The sequence below is a fragment of the Rousettus aegyptiacus genome, unplaced genomic scaffold, assembly GCF_014176215.1.
Source record: "Rousettus aegyptiacus isolate mRouAeg1 unplaced genomic scaffold, mRouAeg1.p scaffold_m13_p_4, whole genome shotgun sequence".
In the NCBI taxonomy this organism is placed as follows: Eukaryota; Metazoa; Chordata; class Mammalia; order Chiroptera; family Pteropodidae; genus Rousettus; species Rousettus aegyptiacus.
Window position 1 is genome coordinate 47,836,040 of NW_023416307.1, and position 20,805 is coordinate 47,856,844.

General features: G+C 36.6%; 1 protein-coding gene across 4 annotated transcripts in view; it reads left to right on the forward strand.

Moving 5' to 3' along the window:
• The first annotated feature begins 15,798 nt into the window (after positions 1 to 15,798).
• OPA1 (OPA1 mitochondrial dynamin like GTPase) overlaps positions 15,799 to 20,805 on the forward strand; it is an 81,539-nt gene continuing 76,532 nt past the window's right edge. For 3 of the 4 annotated variants that reach the window (XM_016136351.2, XM_016136350.2, XM_016136352.2), the window contains exon 1: positions 15,800 to 16,019. In XM_016136351.2, the coding sequence (XP_015991837.1) occupies positions 15,838 to 16,019 (182 nt within the window). In that variant the 5' untranslated portion in view covers positions 15,800 to 15,837. Of the gene's footprint in view, positions 16,020 to 20,805 lie in introns of all 4 variants that reach the window. The other variant, XM_016136349.2, reaches the window with a different exon arrangement.

Genomic DNA, 20,805 nt, shown 5'->3' on the forward strand with positions numbered 1-20,805 from the left:
TTGGTAAACAGAATAAATGAGGATAGTCTTAAAAGTTGATGGATTTAGGCTTTTATTAATCAAAAATAATCTGAAACCTGAGGCCAGGCTCTATAACTAGCCAGGGGAACCTGTGCAAAGCTGCAAAGATTGCTCAACTATAGAATAGAACTAATAACTTTACAGAGCTGTTGGAAGAATAAAGCATGTACACGATATGTACATAAGTGAAGATAAACCTAGTGCCCAGCCTTTCATTTCTAATACAATTTTCCAATAAAAGAAGCCAGGGCTCCTTGCCAGGGCGGGGTGGAGGCGGGGTGCTTGGAGAAGGCTGATTCCAGAACCTGGGCAGAAAATAAACAAGATGAACCTGGAGCCTCTTGTAGTGCCAGGAAGTAAGAAAGTGATTTAAAAAAAAAAAAAAAAAAAAAAGAACAATGATTAGGGGTAAATCGAAAAGGCAGTGCAGCAATTGAAAGAGCTCCCAATAACCAAAGCCCAAACAATTTGAGTACCGAATTTAAAAACTGGATTTGTATTCTAACCCTAAGTATAAAGTAAGCGTCCATGAATCCATGTTGATAGAACAAATAAATCAGTGGAGAAGAAGAGACTGATCTCCTATGCAGAAGAATTCAAATGATTTATGTAGATACTGCCACCTCAGGGAGGGTTACGTGGCTCCCCACCCTTTACCCTTGAGCTGCTTATAGTGACTTCCTTCCAAAGAGAACAGTATGGGAAGCAAGCGGCGGAAAAAGTCATTTTACAATGGAGAAACAAATATTATCTTGTGCCAGGTAATGACGATCAACTTCAGCAGTAATAAGTCATGTTGACAGTATGTATTCTTAATGTGATGCGATGAGAACTGCACTTAACCTCTGTGATGTCCCTGCCCCCAAATCCGTAATTCCAGTTTAATAATGAGAAAAACATCAGACAAATCCCAATAGAGGGACATTTTACAAAATACTTGACTATTACTCCTCAGAATTCTCAAGGACATTAAAAAACAAACAAACAAAAAAAGCTTGAGAAACTGTCCTAGCCAAGAGAAACTGTCACAGCCGAGGAACCTAAGAAGAAATGACAATTAAATGTAACGTAGTATTATTGAACAAATAAAAAACATTCAGTTAAAACTAAGACTATCTGAATAAATTGCAGACTTCAGTTAATAGTAATGTATCAATATCGGTTCATTAGTTGTGATAAATGTACCATACTAGTGCAAGATGTTAACAAGAGGGGAAATTGGGTTTGAGCTCTATCGGATCTCTGTACTATTTTCACGATTTTTCCGCAAATCTAAAACTACTCTAAAATAAAAAGTTTATTCTTTATAAAGCAATGTGAATAAAATGTGCTTGTTACAATAATTGAGAACTGCCTGTTTTAAATTTACAGCATCCCTGCCTTTGTTTATCATCTTATTACAATAATTGCAGCCACCTTAATGGCAATGTCAGGCTTTAGATCTAGAGGAATGGTATGAACTTGCCCTAGCTTTACAAAATCCAACCTGCAAACCAACCTTGGTTTAGTGAGATAACTCTGCCCCCTGGTGGTTTAGTGTTTAATCCACATTTAGTGTCAGATGACAACCTTCGTGCTCCAGTCACTTGATTGTTTCAAAGTCTAGACAAGACTGATCCCCTGGGACCATGCCCCATTTTGTTCATATACACTGAACTTTTACCCTCCTGAGCGGTCTCCAAAGAAAGACACATCTATGTGAGGGAAACAGCTAGTGGGAATGTAAACAGTGTGGCTAGGCAAGAGAGTTGTATGGCATTTTGAATAGGAAGCCTTAAAAATATTTATACACCTTCACCCAGTAATTTTACCTTTGGAAATTGTTCCCCAGAAAATAATGCAAGCTACAGAAAAAGATTTAAAATGTAAAAAAGAACTGTTACATGTAGAAGAGAAAATTAAAAACAAATAAGTGCTTAATAATTAGGGAATAGTGGAACGAAAGAGGAAAGGAAGAAACAGAAAAGAAGAAAAAAAGGGAGAAAGGGAGGAAAAAAGGAAAGGAGGAGAAGGAAAACTATATCCATAGAATGGACTGTTATGGAGTCAATAAAGGCATACCTAAGAATATTTAATGGCATGGTTAAACTGTTCATAATATAATTTTCAAAATTTTAGGGAATAAATGGGTAACCACATACAGTTGATCATGAACAGGTTTGAACTGTGCAGATCTATTTATACACAGATTGTTTTTAATTGACAACTTGAAACACTTGCAGACAAACAGCATAGCTTAAAACAGATGGCATAAACTTACAGTATCAATAAATACAGTACAATATTACAAATGTTTTTTCTCTTCCTTATCATTTTCTTAATATTTTCTTTTCTTTAGCTTACTTTATTGTCAGAATACAGTATATAAAACATAGAACATAAAAAATACGCGTTAATCAACTGTTTATGTTATCCATGAGGCTCTCAGCCAGTAAGTTCCTGGAGATCCAAAGTTATAGGCAGATTTTCAAATGCTCAGGAGATAGATGACATTAACCCTTGTGTTGTTCAAGGATTGACTGTGTACACACACACACACACACACACATACACAAAATGATAAATTTCTTAGGTCAGTTTATGGAGAAAATGAAACTTTATTTTTTTTTCATGTGTCAACTTGATTTCTATTTTAATCCTTTTTTTCTTTTTCTTTTTGTCCTAGTATCAGAAATGAAGTTAGTCAACTATGATCTAGCTCAGTCACCTCAGGGTATTCCCAAGCACTTTCAGTTTTAACAGTTGAGTGAGGACTTCCCCCTCTCCTCTTTCTTCCATTGCTTTGGCATCTACGTTCACTGAGTTTGGGCATCACAGGATGAGGAAAAACTGCTCTTTTCCCATCCTCTGTCCTTCATTGTTGTAAGTTGAGCCATTCCTTATATTGTCATCTCTGGTCATTTGCATTTGCGCTGCTTGCCTTCTTTGAGATATCTGTGGCTCCACCACAGGTTTTATCTCAGCTTTTTCTCAGTCTTTCTCCACCATCTTGGGGGCCAGTGAAACTCTAGGGCACGTTCCCAAGCCTCTTGGGCCACACACACAATATGGGGTGTGGTCTCTGGCTGGATTTTCCCTGCCTTGCTCATTTCTTCTCCACTACTCCTGTGATGAGTTGGTACTAGGGACTCTCTGTTAACATCATGCCCCCTTGGATTTCCCCAGAAATCAGGATATAGCTCTTTGCTTGAGTTCCTCACCACACTGGAACTTCTATCATTCCACAAAGTTTAAAAGTATCTCTGAGACCTACTCCAGCACTGAACCCAATATCAAACCTGTCCTTCCTCAGCTGTAGAGCTGTTATCAAATCCACAGGAGGACAACTGGCTCTTACATCATTCATTTTCCCAAAGTCTTATTTATAAAATAAAATGCAGTGTTTGCATACAGAAGTCAGACTTCGAGACTCAGAAATTCTTTTTCTCTAAGAAACGTCTCTTCTGGAAATTTCTTGTTTATTTAGAAAACTTAAGCGCTGACAGTTGTTTCAGTTCTCTTAGTTTGAATTCCTGCTGTACCCTTATCCCGAGTGCACATAGAAAAGGCTGGTGATTGAACAATCAGAGGGAGGATGGGAGTAAAAAGGAATAACTATATATGCATACATATCTGTATATACACATATACAAACATACGCAAACATATATACATGTATATAAGCATACATATTTATGTAAAGATAGAGAAATAAATTCAACAAAAGGTTTCAGTTGTCTATGCATAATTTTTTCTTTTTTATAATTTTTTATATTTTCCAAATTCCTAGAAAAAACACATTTTATATCATCAGAAAATGAAAATTACATATGAACAGTCTCTGACTCCCAGCATCACCACCTACAGTGAAGAAGGGAGAGCAAGGATCCCAAATCTTCTGTTGGCCACACCCAAGCTCTTCTCTCCTCTGTCTCTGTGTTAGTTGATCTTTGACTCTATTGACCACTCCCTTCTTGAAACCCTCTCTTTCCTTGGCTTTCAGAGCACCATGTTCTCTGAGCTCTTTTTCTAGTTCTCTGGTCCTTCAGAAAACCTAGACCTCAAGTCTAAGTCTGATGCTGTGATGAAATGAAACTTTTGGGGGTGCCTTGAGGTAAAGAGGGTGATTTGTATTCAAGAGTAATGTCAAATTTTGTGGACGGAGGGTGTACTGTGGTAAAATAAAGATAACAACACATTTACTAGAATCTGACAGACTCTGTCACTATTTCGCCCAATATGGCAGAAGTGACAGTAAAGACTCTGGTCTTAACAGAGACCGGCAGCTTCCATTTCCTGTTATGTGGAACCATTTCTCCAGGAGTCCTGAGCCACCGTATAAAAAGTGAACTAATCTAAGAATAACCCCCCATGAGAAGCCTGAGCTAACCATACGGATATGGCATTTGAAGAGAGATATAACGAAATGGTTATTGTTTTAAACCACTAAGCTTTGGGTAGTTGTTGTGCTACAATAGATAATTAGAACAACTTTCTCCCTGTAAATGGGGTTAATACTGCTGCAGGTCTATAGGAAGAGTTGTAGCAAAAATTGCAATGAGAATAAGTTTCAATTATCTTCATAATAGATCCCAGAATTGCTATTGGGGAGGGAGGCTTTGTTTAGGAAAATACACCATTTAGGAGGAAAAGGTGAGACCTTAGAGGATGAGTTGGCACAGAGAAAGGAAAAGACATAACAAAACCACTTTGAATTGAAAATGGGAGGAATTTGGAAGTAGAGAAGAGCAGAGAATAGAGAAGTAAGTAGAATGAAGGCAGAGAAACAGAAGAGGGACAAATAAAAAGCTAGGTGCTAGGGCCCAAGTTGAAGAAAGGACTGAGGCTTTTGAAGAACATGGGCGTCTAGCGAATTTGATTTGGTTGCATATTCATGATAAAAGTCTCTCCATTTCTTTAGGACTTCTATTAGATTTATTGCTGGTATACATACCTTTTGTGATACTTTTTTAAAATTTTGGTGGAAATTAATAAAAATGTCTCAGTGCAACGTCTATGGTGACTTCGCTGAAAACGGGGGCAACAGGTGCCAATTTCTACATTAAATTAATTTATAATAGCGGTTCCCAACTGAGTGTGTTGTTGCCTACCAGGGAATTTAGCTATGTCTGCAGACAGTTTTAACTGTTCTAAATAGGACATAGCAACTACTGTTATTGATTGGGCAGAGGCCAAAGTACTGTCAAAATTCTTATATTATACAAAATAGCCACCCGCAATAAAGAGTTGCCCAGTCTAAAATGTCAATTGTGCCCAGATTGAGAAATCTTGATTTAGGAAAAGCAAAGATCTGAGTTAGATGTGTCCAATAGAATCTAAGTCTCCTGAAGAATTTATAGAAATTTGGAGAAGACATTAGACTTTGTATGGTTATGGAATGTAGTTTTAATCAACCAGATCTAAATCATCAGGGCAGAATGGCTCTAGTTAACATCTGGGTTACACATCAAATAAGAAAAATGAATCAATTGAGGTTCTAATTGCAAATCATAGAAACTAACTCAAGAAATTTAGCAAAAAAAGGAGAACATTAAGTAATAGAGGGCAGCTCATAGAATCTGTGGAAGGGCTGGAGATAGGCAGTCTCAACTACTATTACGTTTCTCTCTGTAAGTCTCAGCTTTACTTGTGGTTAAGTTGGTTGTGTGATTAGATTCTTACCCACAGAATGGGGGCAGAAGAGATCTTGGACTCTATTGACCACCCTCATAGTGGTCACTCTCAAGCCATTTCTAGAGCAGCATATCCCATTCTTATCTCAACTATTGCACTCCTTGAGTGCTTACTATGTTCTACGCACTGCTCTAAATACCTCAAATATATTAACTTATTTTATAATGAGATATTAGCACATATTATAATGTTGTGGTAATAGAATGATGCAGAAGTACAAACTAAAAATGATCATCGAACACTACATTTACCACACACATCCTTATAGAATTTCTCCCATCCATCTTTTCTGCTTATCTTTACCTCAGCCATCCCCAAGGAAGGAACAAAGTGGCAAACTGGGTAAAGGAAAGAAAGGAAGAAGGAGTTTTAATCTGTGTTTGTTTTATGTAAATACATAAATCCAGTCCTGTTTGTTAAGAACTCCTTGGGTGCTGTGTCTTCCTATCATCTCTCCTACTGGTATAAATGAATCACTGTAAGCAGATTCATTTTGCCTTCTACAAAGGTAAGCAATCTTGCTGCTTGGGTAGATCTCCAGACTGGAAGATGGTGTATCCCACTCTCCTGGTAGAATTTGTGAGCTAGATTAGGATTATGGAAATAATATAGGAATATCAACTAAGTACAAGATCTAAGCAGCAGAATTAAAGATTATAGTTGGTCAGTCGCTTCTTGGCCTTTTGGCTAAGGTCAAGTATTGTTGTTGGTCAATACTTACTTAGCTACATAAAACAAGTAAACCCTCTGGCCTAGAAGAATAGGAAATAAAAACAAAAAAAAAAGATGAAGCCTGCGAAAAAATATTGTAGAAAAGAATGTAAGGAGGTATTATATGTAAAGAGGCAGCATAGTGCCTAGCACATTAAATGAGCATCCACTGGTAATAATAATCATAATAGTTATTATAATAGAAAGATTTAAAAGAAAATCACATCCATGAATTTGTTACCTATGAGTTTATTTACAATAAGACAAGAAAAAAAACTTTAGACAGTAATTTTGTATCTTTAATATAAAGAAAAATGCTTGACTTCTAAGATACAAGCACAGAAAGCAATAAAGATAAGTAAAAGAAATATTTCAAAATTTACAATACAAGAGAGTAAAAATTTTAAAATACTTAGAAGGCAGGAAAAGGCAAAAGTGCCACTGCAGCATGACATTTGCAATATGGAATGCAAGCTTGAGATTTCTTCTTAAATTGCAGAGGGAAAAAAAGACAAAGGTATAAAAACCATCGAAAATCAAAAAATAATCAATATGAAGAATAAAGATTAGAAATACAATTTTAAAACTACAGCTATTCCCAGATGTGGCTAGGCTTGATAAACTTGATAAACACACACACACACATAGACACACACACTCCATTAGTTTCAGAGAGAGATCAGTCAACAGAATTTAAATGGAGCTGTGTAGCATGCAGAATAATGCCCCCACAAAGAAGTCTGCATCCTAATCCCTGGAATCTATGAATAGGACAAAGGAGAATTAAAGATATACATGAAATTAAGGTTAAAATAAAATTATCCTGTCCTGGGTGGCCCTGGTGTAATCACAAGTGTCTCTAAATGTGGAAAAGGGAGTCAAAAGAGTTAGTTATCAGAATAAGGCAATGTTAGAAAGATTGAGCCAGCCATTGCTGGCTTTCAAGACAAAAATGAGCTAAAGCCAAGGAATGTGGAAAACCTCTAAAAGCTAGAAAAGGCAGAAAAATGGATTCTTTCCTAGAGCCCCCAGAAAGGTAGTAGCATTGGAGATGCTGGCTTTTAGCTCAGTGACATTTATTTTTTACTTCTGGCCTCCAGAACTATGAGATAATAAATTTGGTTTGTTTTAAGCTGTTACTTTTAAGATAATTTAGTATATCGGCAATAGGAAACTAACACAGATGAAATAAATTCTACACAGCACATGGGCTATTTGCCTCTTACTTGTCTTTTGCTCCTCACTCTTACACTAATGAGACTGCCTTTCTGTCAAATGAATTTTATTTTCCTTCTTGTATAAGTTTTCAAGAAACATGATACATTTTAAAATTTGTATAATGAAAACTTTCAAACACATATACAGTGAACAGAAAAGTGCAATGAACCCTCACATGTCTACCACCCAGCTTCCACAATTATCAGCATTTTGTCATTTCTCTTTCATCTAATCTCCGCCTACTTCAACCTTCCCATTCATTATTTTGTATAGATATATGCAAATCTATACTTATCTGAAATTTGAAATGCACAGATCTTAGCTGTACATTTTGACAAATGGATACATCCATGTACCTCAGACTCTAATCATGTAAACATTTTCCTTTCTCTAGAAAGTTCCACAATGCTTTTTTCCTACTCCCAACTCCCATTTTCTCTGTTCTACATCACACAAATGAAATTGGATACAATATCCTCTTTTGAGTTCAACACGTCTATTAGAATTTTTCATGTTGTTACGTGTATCAGCAGTTTACTCTTGTTTGTTGTATTACCTTGTATAAATTTGGTTATTTATTTTCTTGTTAATGAACATTTGTTTGGGGCTATTGTGAATAAAGCTGCTATGAACATTTTTGTACAAGTCTTTTTAAAAATATGTTTTTATTTCTCTTAGATAAATCTCTAAGAGTAGAGTTTTTGGACCAAAGTGTATGTTTAACTTTGTAAGAAAGGCCAAACATTTTTCAGTGGCCGTACCATTTACATCCCCACCCCACCCTTCTTCCAGCAGTGTCTGAGAGTTCTGGTTGCTCCACATCCTCACCAAACTTGGTATCGTCAACTTTTTTAATTTTAGCACTTTTAGAGGAGTTATAGTGTTATCTCGCTGTGGTTTTTAGTCCTCATGTCTCTGATGACTAAGTATAAGACTGATGACTAATAATACTGAGTTCTTTGCTTATGTGATCTTTGGCTATTTATATATATGTTTTCCTTTGTGCAGTGTTTGTTTGAATTTTTTGTTCATTTTTAATTGGATGTGTCTGTCCATTTGGGCTGCTATAACAAAATACTAGAGCTTATAAAGAACAGAAATGTATTTCTCACTGTTCTGAAGGCTAAGATGTCCAAGAGCATCTTGGTTAATATATAGTTGTCTTTTCCCTCTGACCTCACATATTGCAGGGGGCTAGAAAGCTCTGCGGGGTCTCTTCATAAGAGGACAAATCTCATTCAAGAGGGCTCCACCCTCATGACGTAAGCATTTCCCAAAGGTCATACCTCCTAATACCAGTCGGCATTAGGATAGCAACATATAAGTTTTGAGGGGACACAAACATTTAAACCACAGTGGGTTATTTATCTTATTACTGAGGTGTAAGAATTTCTCATATACTCTAGAATATGAGTCCTTTGTCAGATATATAGTCTAAGAATATTTTCTCCCAATTTTAGGTTTTCCTACTCATTTTCCAAGTAATGTTATTTGATGAGCTGAAATATTTTAGTTTGATGAAATTTAATTAATCTTTTTTTTCCCCTTCAATTTGTGGTGTTAATTTCTGTTACAAAAAAAAAATCTCTGCATACTCCTTGGCTGCAAAGTTATTCTTCTAAATTTTCTTCCAGAAGTTTTATAATTTTTACTTTTACATTTAGGACTATGTCCCGATTTATACAATTTTTCTGTGGATACTAATTTTTATATATGTTGTAAACATGTATTAAATTTTATGAAAAGTGTGTAGTGGTATCTTTTTGCATATGGATATCCAATAGTTCTAGCACCATTCATTAAAAAGACTTCTTTCTTCATTGAATTGCTTCGGTCCTTTTGTTAAAAATCAATTGACTGCATGACTGCATGAATGGAGATCTATTCTGAACTCTCTGTGCTGGTCCATTGATCTATTTGTCTTTATCCCAGTACAACACTGTCTTGATTGTGATAGTTTTACATTAAATCTTGAAGGCGGGTAGTTATTAATTCTCCAGTTTTTTGTTATTGCAGTTGCTGTTGTTGTAGACATTCTAGGTCCTTTGAATTTCTCTATACATTTGAGACTATTTCATTAATTTCTACAATAAATGCCTGCTGGGATTATGGGATGGGAATGAGTTGATTACATATACTAATTTGAGAGAAATTAGTATTTTAATATTGAGTCTACTAGTCCTTGAACATAGCATATCTATTTATTTAAGGCTTCTTTAATTTTTTTCATCAATGTTTTATATTTTTCTGGGTATAGATTTTGCACATCTACTTTTTAAAATTTGTTGCTAATTATATATTCTATAAATGGAGTTTTTTATTTAATTTCCTGTGGCTGCTATTACAAATGACCAAACACTGGGTGGCTTAAAACAACAGAAATATATTGTCGTACAGTTCTGGAGGTCAGAAATCCACAATCAGTATCACTAAGATGAATTAAAGTCTCAACAGGGCTGTATAACCAGTGGAAGCTTGAGGAGAAAACTTGTTTCTTGACTATTTCATCTGTCGCTGATCTCTGGTATTCCTTGGTGTATGGCCGCATCACACCAGTCTCTGCCTCCATCTTCACATTGTCTTCTTTGTGTGTGTATGAAATCTCACTTTTATAAGAATACATGTGATGATATGTAGGCCCCATATGGGTAACTTAGAATAATCTTCCTCTTCAAGATCCTTAATAACATCTGCAAAGACCTTTTTTCCAAATAAGATAACATTTATAAATTCCAAGGATTAGGACTTGATATCTAAAAAGGTGTTTTTGCAAGTATATAGAAAAAATTTCTTTAATATATTGATGTTGTATTCTGAAACTCTTCTTAATTTACTATTTCTAGTGGGGTTTTTTTATATTGATTTCTTAGGGTTTTTTCGATGTAAATAATCATGTCATCATAAAATTTTATGCTTTATATTTATTTTTCTTGAATTATTGCACTGAATGCAATGCTTTTAATCTTAAAATGTAAACATTATAAAATAATGTGGATTTAATCATTTACAAACAATTTCAAATTCTTGCACAGTTTTGCAAACGTTAATGTGACTCAGTTTCGCCTTTATAAAGACAACTCTCGAATCTGTATTGTAAGACTTATCTTCCTCTGGGGTTCCAGGACTTGATCTAAATGCCTCATAGATAGATTTTTCCACCTGGATAATTCATTAATACCTCAACATTAATCATCAATCCAGCAGCAGCATTAGCATTTCTTTAAATTAGCTTTTCTTCATCTGTGACTGTCACTATAAATGTCAATTCACTATGGCTTGAATCCCCAGTCATCTTTGATTCCTCTCCATAATTCTGCATTCAGCTTTTTATTGCTTTAAATGTTCAGAAATATCTTTTCAAATGATCACTCACCCCCATCTTCATGCTATACTTTAGTTCAGACCCCTTACACTTGACTTTCTCAGTACATCGTTTTCATCTAGTCTTCCTGACCCTCCGTCTGTCTCTTTACAAATTCATTCTTTTGGTTTTTTTTTTTGTTGTTGTTGTTCAGAATTATCTTTTGTAAGCCCACTTGATTATGTTGTACTTTTGCCCTGTAACAGAATTACTAACCCTTACTTGGTCCTCAGTGTGTACTCCCTCACGTTGTTTATCTTTTTATATGTATGTCCAGCTCCCTAACTAGACTATGGTTACATGGGAGCAGGAAATGGGTGTTACTTTCATATTTCCATAGCAGAATTCATAGGAAATGAGCCACAAATGTTCGTTGATGAGGATTATGACATGCTTTTCTGAGGGGGGAGGATTTGATAATACCGATGGTGCAAATATGTGTGACTTAGCTAATTTCCCCCTCCAGAAAACCACAGAGGAAGAGTACAGTGTCAATGAACTTGGGCACCTCCCAGAAAGAATTTTGAAAAATCTTCTATTGTAAAAATTTAAATGTAAAACTTAAAAAACAAATGCAAATATTTCCATTTCTATTAACATCTCCCTTTATCTCCTTTTCTGAAGATATTTGCTTTACTGAAAACTCTAAAAAGTGTCTTTTGCAAGTACAGGTGATGTTTTGAGAGTTATAACTGAAAGATTGTTCAATTCCCATCTAAACCTTAGAATTTAGTTTAAAATAGTAAATTACTTCATGACTTCTGGTCAGAAAAATATCTTAACACCTATTTCTTTAATAAATAAATTCAGAGTATAGAAGAGTTTACAATAAAAGTAAGTCTCCCCTCCACTCATGACTCACCATCCTTAAGTCCTTCCCCAGATCCTGCTTGTAAAAAAGAAAACAAAACAAAACAAAACAAAATAAAACAAAACAAAACAAAAAAATCACTCCTCCTTTGTGTCTACACTTGATATTTTCTGAATAGTTCACTTTTGACACTTCTCAGCAAATGTGTGGGATGTGGTATGGGGAGTCAGATTCCCTCATTCCAAGTAATTCTCAGATTCTCCAGATACCAGCTGGTTGTCCCACAGTTCAACTCAGTTCTGACACTATGGGGAAGTAGCCTCAGATCCCACAGGTTAAGGGCTCAGTCCCACAAGACTGGTCCCCCTCCGTCACTTCAGTCTCCAATTACAAGTTCAAGTTGTTACTTTTATATCTAACTGGCTATAAATTGGAAGTCCCCCTGATCCTCTCCTCAAGTTTGATTAACTTTCTAGAGTGGATCACAGAACTCAAAAAAACAGTGTACTTACTAGATTACCAATTTATTACAAAGGATATTAAATGATATGAATAAACAGCCAGATGAAAGGATACATACGGTGCAGTCCAGAAGAGTCTCAAGCATAGGAGCTTCTAACCCCTTAGAGCAGGGATTCCCAATCTCTGAGCTGCAACCACAGCTGTAGGTCTGTGGCCTGATAGGAACTGGGCCACACAGCAGGAGGTGAGCAGCTGGCAAGTGGGCAAAGCTTTATCTGTATTTGCAGCCGCTCTCCAGCGTTAGCATCGCAGCCTCAGTTCCACCTCAGATAATTAGACATTAGATTCTCATAGGGGCACCAGTCCCTGGCGCCAAAAAGGTTGGGGACCACTGCCTTAGAGTTCGGTTGCATAATCCTCTCAGCACATGGATGCATTCTTATTTATCTACCTGGGAGCTCTGTGAACTGCGTCCTTTGGGGGTTTTATGGAGGATTCGTTACATAGGCATAATTGATTAAATAATTGGCCATTGATGATTTATTCAACCTTTAGTCCATCTTCACTCTTTGGAGGTGGGGGTGGAGTTAAAAGATCCAATCCTCTAATCAGGTGATTGGTTGCCCTGGAAACCAGTCCCCATTATTAGGGGCTTTTCTAACATTGCCTCATTAACATAAACTCAGATGTGGTTGAAAGGGATTTGATATGAATAACAAGACGCTTCTTTCATGTTTATTACTTTGGAGATATGTAAGGAGGACAAAAACCAAATATTATAACAAAAGATACCCCTATTGCTCTAGTCACTTCTGTAATATCAGAGGCTGGGGGAGCTGTGAGCCAGTTGAGGGGACTAAGACAAAATGCATATTATGATAAATCACAATATTACATTGCACTTCACTAGAGCACATCAACTCAAAATAGTTTCCTGGGTCAGGCATGCAAGATGATTAATGCACATATGTTTGTTGTATAATACCATTTTAAATCATATTCTTTCAACACCGCGTAATTTACTTGGTTATGTTCTTCTGCAAAAAAACAAACAAAAATGCTCTCTTTTTTTGTTTTGGAAACACCTGACCCTCTCAGTCTTTCATTTTCTCACTTTTCATGTAATATAAGCAGTGGTTTCCTTTCATCTTGGGTTTATTAAAGAAAATAAAAGCACAAGCTTCATTATACTTGGTAATTGATATACTCTTCAATTTCAGGAAGACTTGAGGAAAGAATGTGAGCTGCTGGAGAGGGCATGCATGTCTGAAAGATAGAACCACTCCTTGTCTCACTTGATTTTTTTTTTTTTTTTGCATGTAAGAATGGAGGCTTGGTGTTGTGAGACCTTCTGATATTTTAAGAGATACAAGAATTTTTTTTAATGTGAAATTTCTTGGTTTTTAAATGTCACAACGAATCCAATATTATTTTTAAAGTACTGGATAGGCCAACAGAAGCCAAGGTCTGAAGGCTGAATTTGGATCAATGGTGGCATTTTGATTATATACTATTTGGCCCTTTTTTCTTACATGATACTATTTCTTACATGAGATTATTCCTTATCAAGACAAAGAGATTTAATTCATAGGCTTTATTGCCTAGCATGAATATAATTTATTTAACTAGCTCCTATGTGTAAACATTTACACTGAAACAAATTAATGAAACAAAGAGGCCATTAGATTGAGATGGTTCTAATGCCTTGTCAGCTTACTAAGGAAACCAAAATCTAAGACTGTAAAAGCCTTAAGGTAAAAAAATCAAAACCTGAGACAACCAATTACAAACATCTGGTTAGGCTTTCCCAAATAAACTTAACCAGTTAAGCTATAGCTGATCAAATACTTTTCTTGCTTTGCTTTCTTGCCCCTATAAAAGTTTTCCCCCTAGTCTGTGGAACACTTCTAACCACTTCCAGTTTGGCATTGCCTGATTCAAATCTATTTTTGATCAAATAAACTTAAACAATTTTTAAATTTGCCTCAGTTCATCTTTTAACCATATTGATTCCAATCTTTTGCTATTTCATGCAATACAATAATAAACATCATCACATTTACATTTGTGCACATACGTGGGAGTGATTTGGTAGGATAAATTCCTATAAGTATACTTGCAAAACAAGGACTCCATCAAATGTGAAGATAACCTATATATGGAGTTATTATTATTTGGTTTTATTTTTTCTAAAACAACTAGGAAATAACAGTAACAGAATTTTTTGTACAAGTCTACACTCCTGGAAAGATCTACAGTTTGCTCAGGTCATTATTATAGCAAATCCTTATGTGGACCTGCCATTAAAAGAGTCACGACAGTAAATATAATGAAGAAAATTCCCAGAGTCCTACATTTGGGAAATTTGCTGCCAATAGTTTTGTTTATACTTGGTGTCTTTGTGATGGATGGATGGATGCTAACTCGAGATTCTGATCTGAAAAGGAATTGTTTCATGCTTTGCCTGCGTGGAGGAAGGGGTGCCCTTGAAGTGAAATAGTGCACAGGACTCTTCGATCTTGGTGTTTGCTATGCCATTAATTGACTTCAGTACCTTCATAGGCCATATCCCTTTTATGCGCCCCAGTTTCCTTCTAAAAGATAAATATGAGTGCAAGGGGAAAGGGTATTTCAAGCCACAGAATAGACTTAGATTACTTAGGGAAAGAATGAAGGTAGAAAGGCAGAAGACCAGGATCTCTATCTGGCACCCTCCAACATTGAGAGGTTGGAGAGAGGAGAAGGAACCAGCGAAGGAGACTGGGAGCAGCAGCTCCTGAAGAAAAGAGAAAATATAATGTTCTGAAAATCCAAAGGGGAAGCTGACTGTGAAGGACAGTGTTGAGCACCCAACATTCTGAGCTGAATGCTGAGACGTCGTGACCTTTGGCAGTATGGAATTGTTGGAGACGTTGACACGGATCATTTCAACAAATTGGTGAGATTAAAAACCAGATGAAAGCCAGTTAGAGTGACTGAACAAAATCATATATGACTTTTTTATAAACTGCACAGGCTTATTCCAAACCCAAAACTGGCGTAATTGATCTGAGTCCCTTTCAGATATGACCTTCTGAGAGTCTCGGGCACTTAACCTGTGATTCCTCCTCCTGCCTGCCCGAGATTGTTCTAAGGATGTAAAAGGGTTTTGTACATAAAGGCGCCGGGAGAAAGAGTGGGGAAAAGAAGCAACCGCTGGTTTTTATTACTTTACTACCATCCTCATTCTGTACATTTTAGGCGCCTCCAGGCTCCCTCGATACCTACATTTTCTTAAGTTAGTACCACCCAGTGAGAATTTACCGATCCGGATTCCACGCCCCTCATCCGTCTCTGTTCCTGCTCAACTCTCGACCCCTCCCCTGCTCGTGTCTTTAACCTGGTAGACTCGAATTCAGAATTCAGACCCGGAAACAAAGAGGAGAGGGACGGACTAGGGGAAGGGAAATGTATTTGTCTAGGCTCTGAGCGCATGCGCTACTTCTCCTCGGACCATTTGTGCTGCTCCCCTAGGAAGGGTGGGGTGGTTGTTTGTCTGACGGACTGAGTACGGGTGCCGGGCGGGTTCTCACGGAAGTCCATGCGCCATTGGGAGGGCCGTAGTGGCTTCTCTGTGTCCTTGTTGCTCAGGGCGTCATCCTGGGTCATTCCTGAAGCAGGAACTGGACTGGGGCTGACACCGAGCCTCCCGCGTAGCCTTCTCAGTGCCTGTGACCTCCTTGCTGGAGGGATGTGGCGACTACGCCGGGCCGCCGTGGCCTGGTAAGTGCAGCCTTCGACCCAGCCCCGTTATTTCTGGGGCCTCCAGAAAACTGGGTTGTTCCGTCACTATTAACAGAATGTGCAGATAACTCTCAGTAGAGACGATGGGTGATTGGAGGATTCTGGGATATTTTAGAGGAATCAGACAGGGTCACAGGAGCTCTGAGTGAGCTTACTTGAGGTGTCCAATACTGACCCTTGTCCCTGTTCCTTTGCCACTCGAAGATTCTGGGGACCTTTCAGTCTCGGCCTGTCTCTGTTGTCCTTTTGTCCCTGCTCTTTTCACCCTTCTGACCTCGCTGTTAACTCTGCCTATGGTTGCTTCTGGTGTTTGCCCTCTCCTTCCCCGGGTCTCTGATTATATCGATGTGTCATCCTTTCTGTGTCTCTCTCCATTCTTCTGTATCCACGCCAGGCCGTACATATTCCTGCATGTACTCTAGCTTTACTCCCGGGGTGAAGGGAACTGTGCCTCTTTCCCTAGTCTGCTGAACGTGATTTAGAGCCAGATCTGGAGCAGAGGTGGTGTTTAGAAATACACTCTGAAAGCTCGTTTTCAGTGTTTAAGGAGGGAGACTTGATTTTGGATGCGAGGTGTTAAATGTGGCACCACCATTCTAATCACATTGTTATTGTTGGGCTGACCTGGTTTAATTGTAAGTAGAAAATCATACAAGTCTTTTCATTCCTTTGAGTACAACGTGCATTTTAATGAGATTAAATATGACTTTATCTTTACACGTAGTTGTAGCCTAATATCCTTAGATACCTTCAGACTTACTGTTACAGACATTTGATAAGAAGTAACTTCCTTAAGCAAAGTTTAAAAAAAATTGGTTTTCCTGAATTCCAAACTTCTAAACACCTGTCTTGATTTTTTTTTTCAGAACATTTTTAAATGGTTTAGATAATTTATAGTGTTTATAAGGAATAGAATCTACTTATTTTATGAAGCTTAACTTGAGACGAAATTCAGAATTGGATGACATACCATAGTTTTATATTTGTCAGAGTAATTGAGTAAATTATTTCTAATCTCATGGAATTTTAATTTTGGTTAACCCACAGCCTTCGCTAATGAAATAAATTGTTTTCAATCTTTTTATTTCTATTCAGTGTTTACTGGGGAAGCATCTAATTTTATTTCAATAAAAAGAGAAAACACTGCAGAAAATAGCATACTTTATTGAAGCAATTAAGATATGTAGAAAAAATTTTAAAAATGAGTTTAAAAACAAAGTTATTAATAACTGATATTTGTTTATTCAATTGGATGCTGTTGGGCTAAATTGTTTCTAAAGTTACTATGGATTCCATAGAGTTGTGGCTTTAAAATGTCTTATGTTGATAGCACAGATTAGCTACTGGCAGAAATAGAGATGTGAAAGGTTCCAAGCCTCAAGCTCTGTAATTAGTCTTTTACTGTAGTCCCTTTGCATATTATGAAGGAGTACATTTAATTCTCTATTTTCTTACAGATGGGGACATAAACATTTTTTGACATACATATCTAAATACATGCTGATAGCCTTGTAAGAAGACCAATGACCAACATTTATTTAGGTGCAATAAATATTTCTGTAAAATTGTTGAAGAAAGAATTACATATTAGAGACTGGAATACAGATGAAAAAAGACTGTAGATGAGAGAGAATAGGTGATTTTGGGGTGGGGGATGGGGCGGGGAAATCTTGTGTTGGTTTATATTTGATTTTTAGTTTGGTTGAAATAGAAGTCTGTTCAGAATTCTTTTCCTTCTAAACTGTGAAGGCAGTGCTACATTTTTTTTAGCATGTTTTGTTAACTAATACGAACTCTCAGGACAATACCTGTGTGTACATAGGTATTCTGTTTTTTTCTTCATGGAAGCTTTTGGGATCTTGCCCTTATCTTAAAATTCTCAAGGTTTTGTCCAGGCTTGGGTCTTTCCCTTTTCCTATTCTTCCCCTCCCCCACTCATCTGACCTGGCTTTCAGTGGGCCTTTCTGTTAAAAAGATTCTTTCTTCAGTTCTGGAAAATTTTTCTTCTCTTATTTATTTATTTTCCTCCTTTTATTTTTCCTGTTTTTTCTTTTTAGTCACTTATACATATATTGATCTTCTCAGATTGATCCTGTATGTTCATGATTTCCAAATATGATCTGTATGCATCATCTGTTAAATATGCATATACCACAATATGTGTGTATGCATACTTTTAAAAATATTATAAATGTACCTCTGTACTGATTAATTATTTACATAATAAATCTACCCTAAACTAATCTTAAAGGATGATATACAAAATACATATATATCTATATCTATATCTCTATCTATAGAGATATCTATATCTCTCTAAGTCTATATGTATGTGTGTGTGTGTATATATATATATCTGGAAGTTTTGGTGCTTTCTTCTCGAATCCCAGTGAATCATTGTATGCATCCCAAGCATTGCATTCTATACACACCCCATTTCGGATACCAGTTCTTTGAGTGACTTAACTTGCCTCTTACAGTTTCCACTTTTTTCCTTATATCTTAAGTTCTGGAGATTTTCCTTAATTCATTTTCAGGTGTTGCTTTTTTTTTTTTTGTATTGGCCATTACAGCTTTAATTTCCATGAACTCCTTTTTAACATTTATTAAACACTTAAAGGCGTGTGTGATTCTGTAAACTTTGTATTGGTCTTCAGTTGCTATCATTAACAACCTGGTTCTATTTTATATCTGCAATATCTTTAGGAAGCCTGAGAATATTAATTAGAATTTTATTATATCTCCTCTTTTCCCAAGATTAATAATGTTGTTTGTCTTGATCTTTATCTTAAGAGCTGCTGATTTTCTACAAGGTCCTGATTATCTAATCATATTTAAACATGAAAGACTAATGATTGACATAGATGCCTGTGTCTACCTCTGAATGAGGAGGCCAATTTAGCAAACTGTGTTTTATGTGTATAATGTATCAATTAGCAGGCATCATTTTAGGGCTTTTAGAGTGTGGGCAGGCTATCTGATCTTGTTATAAATGTTAATATTGTTGGGGCTAACTCTGGAAAGAATCCCCCCTACTACCCATTATGTACACCACACGCATGCACGCACATACGCACAGGGAATCCTTAGCTCTTCTCTGCCAGATTGCTCATCCTGGGTCAAGCATTGCTGTTAACACTCAGCAGCATTGGATTGAGGTGGAGAGTTACCCAAACCACCTTTCCCTGGTTGGTGCTTCAATAAATCTTCATTTCTTCTCCTCTTTTTATCTTCTTACCTGTCTCTCAAGAGGACCCTGTTGCCAATAAATAGTCTCTCTTGTATGAGCATTGATCTTTTAGGTCATCATCATGAATTGGAAGCTCTAGAAATAATTCTTGAGAATGCCTTTGCAAGTACTAGGATTTTGCTTTGCATTAATTTTCTCTTCCAGAGGACTAATTGAAGAACATTTTTACATGTAATTCCTAACTTGGATTACTATACACTCTATCTCTGTCCCTATTCCCACCCACTGCTATTACTGCCACCATCGTGAAAATAGGAATTTTAGAGGTTTGGAGATAAAAGAGGAAGAAAGTACAGTAGGTCCTCAATGTCCAATATCATTTAATGTTGATGAGATGCCATAGGAACTTAACTTGTTTATTATTAATTAGTCTATGGTAAAATTGGTTTTGTTATATGTACATCATTTGGCTTAAAGTTACAGAACTTATTGCTGACATTAAGTGAAGATTTATTGTAGTGAAAGACAAAAATATCTTGGGGATATGACCACTCAGTCCGAATCCAAGTTCATTTATTTATTTATATATCTGAGTTAACGCCTTTCTAAAAATGGCAAATAATTTTTTGAGGGTTAAAGGGCTTTTCATTCATACATTAGTGGAGGTTAGTATAATGAATGTTGAAATGACATTGACACTTTTTCTGTGGTCACTCTTAGGTTCTTTCACTTTTTTTTTAAATTTTACTCTTTAATTCTAATAGCATATGTTCATTCAGCAATTTATTGAGTGTCAGTTATTTGTGAGGCATTGGGCTAAGGGTTTAGAAATACAATAGTAAGCAAAACAGGACCCTGGCCTTATGAAGATTGCATTTTATCAGTATAGAGAAATATTAATCCAATAAATACACTATAATGTAATACATACTTTATAAGCACTGAAGAGAAAGTAATGGGAGTGAAAAACTGTAGCAGGGAGACTTGAATGAGAATGAAGTTTCAAGAAGAGGAGGGAATGCTTGAGGTGAAACCAGTTGTGACAGGAATTAACTAGAGTAACAGGAGTTAAGTAGGTAGAAGAATTTGTCTGAGAAGGTCCTGGGGTGGGAAGGAGTATGGCACTGTCAAAGAACTAGATGCAAACTCGTCCGGACTTCAGAAGGAGCAAGGCAGGAACCAGACCTTGGAGGGCTTTATAAGCCAGGAGTTTGGATTTTGTTCTAATCATAGGGGGAGACATGTAAACAAGTTATGCAAGTGAGTAACTGTGATCAGATTTACATTTCAGAAGAGTGCTCTGGTTGTGCTGTGGAGAACACCTTGGTACAGACTATTGTAGTCACCAGGTAATGGTGGTGGTAAAGATGGGAGAAGTGGAAGATTTGAAATCTGTGTTGGAGTAGAATGAACAGAACTTGAGGGTAAGGAAAGCATCAGGAATGACCCCCAGGTATGTGGGTTATGTAACTGGATAGATGCTTATGTCGTTTGCTAAGGTAGGGAGTACTGGAGAGGAGGATCAGGATTTAGGGGGAAGGAGAAGGAAAAATAACAAGGTTTTGGACATCTTGA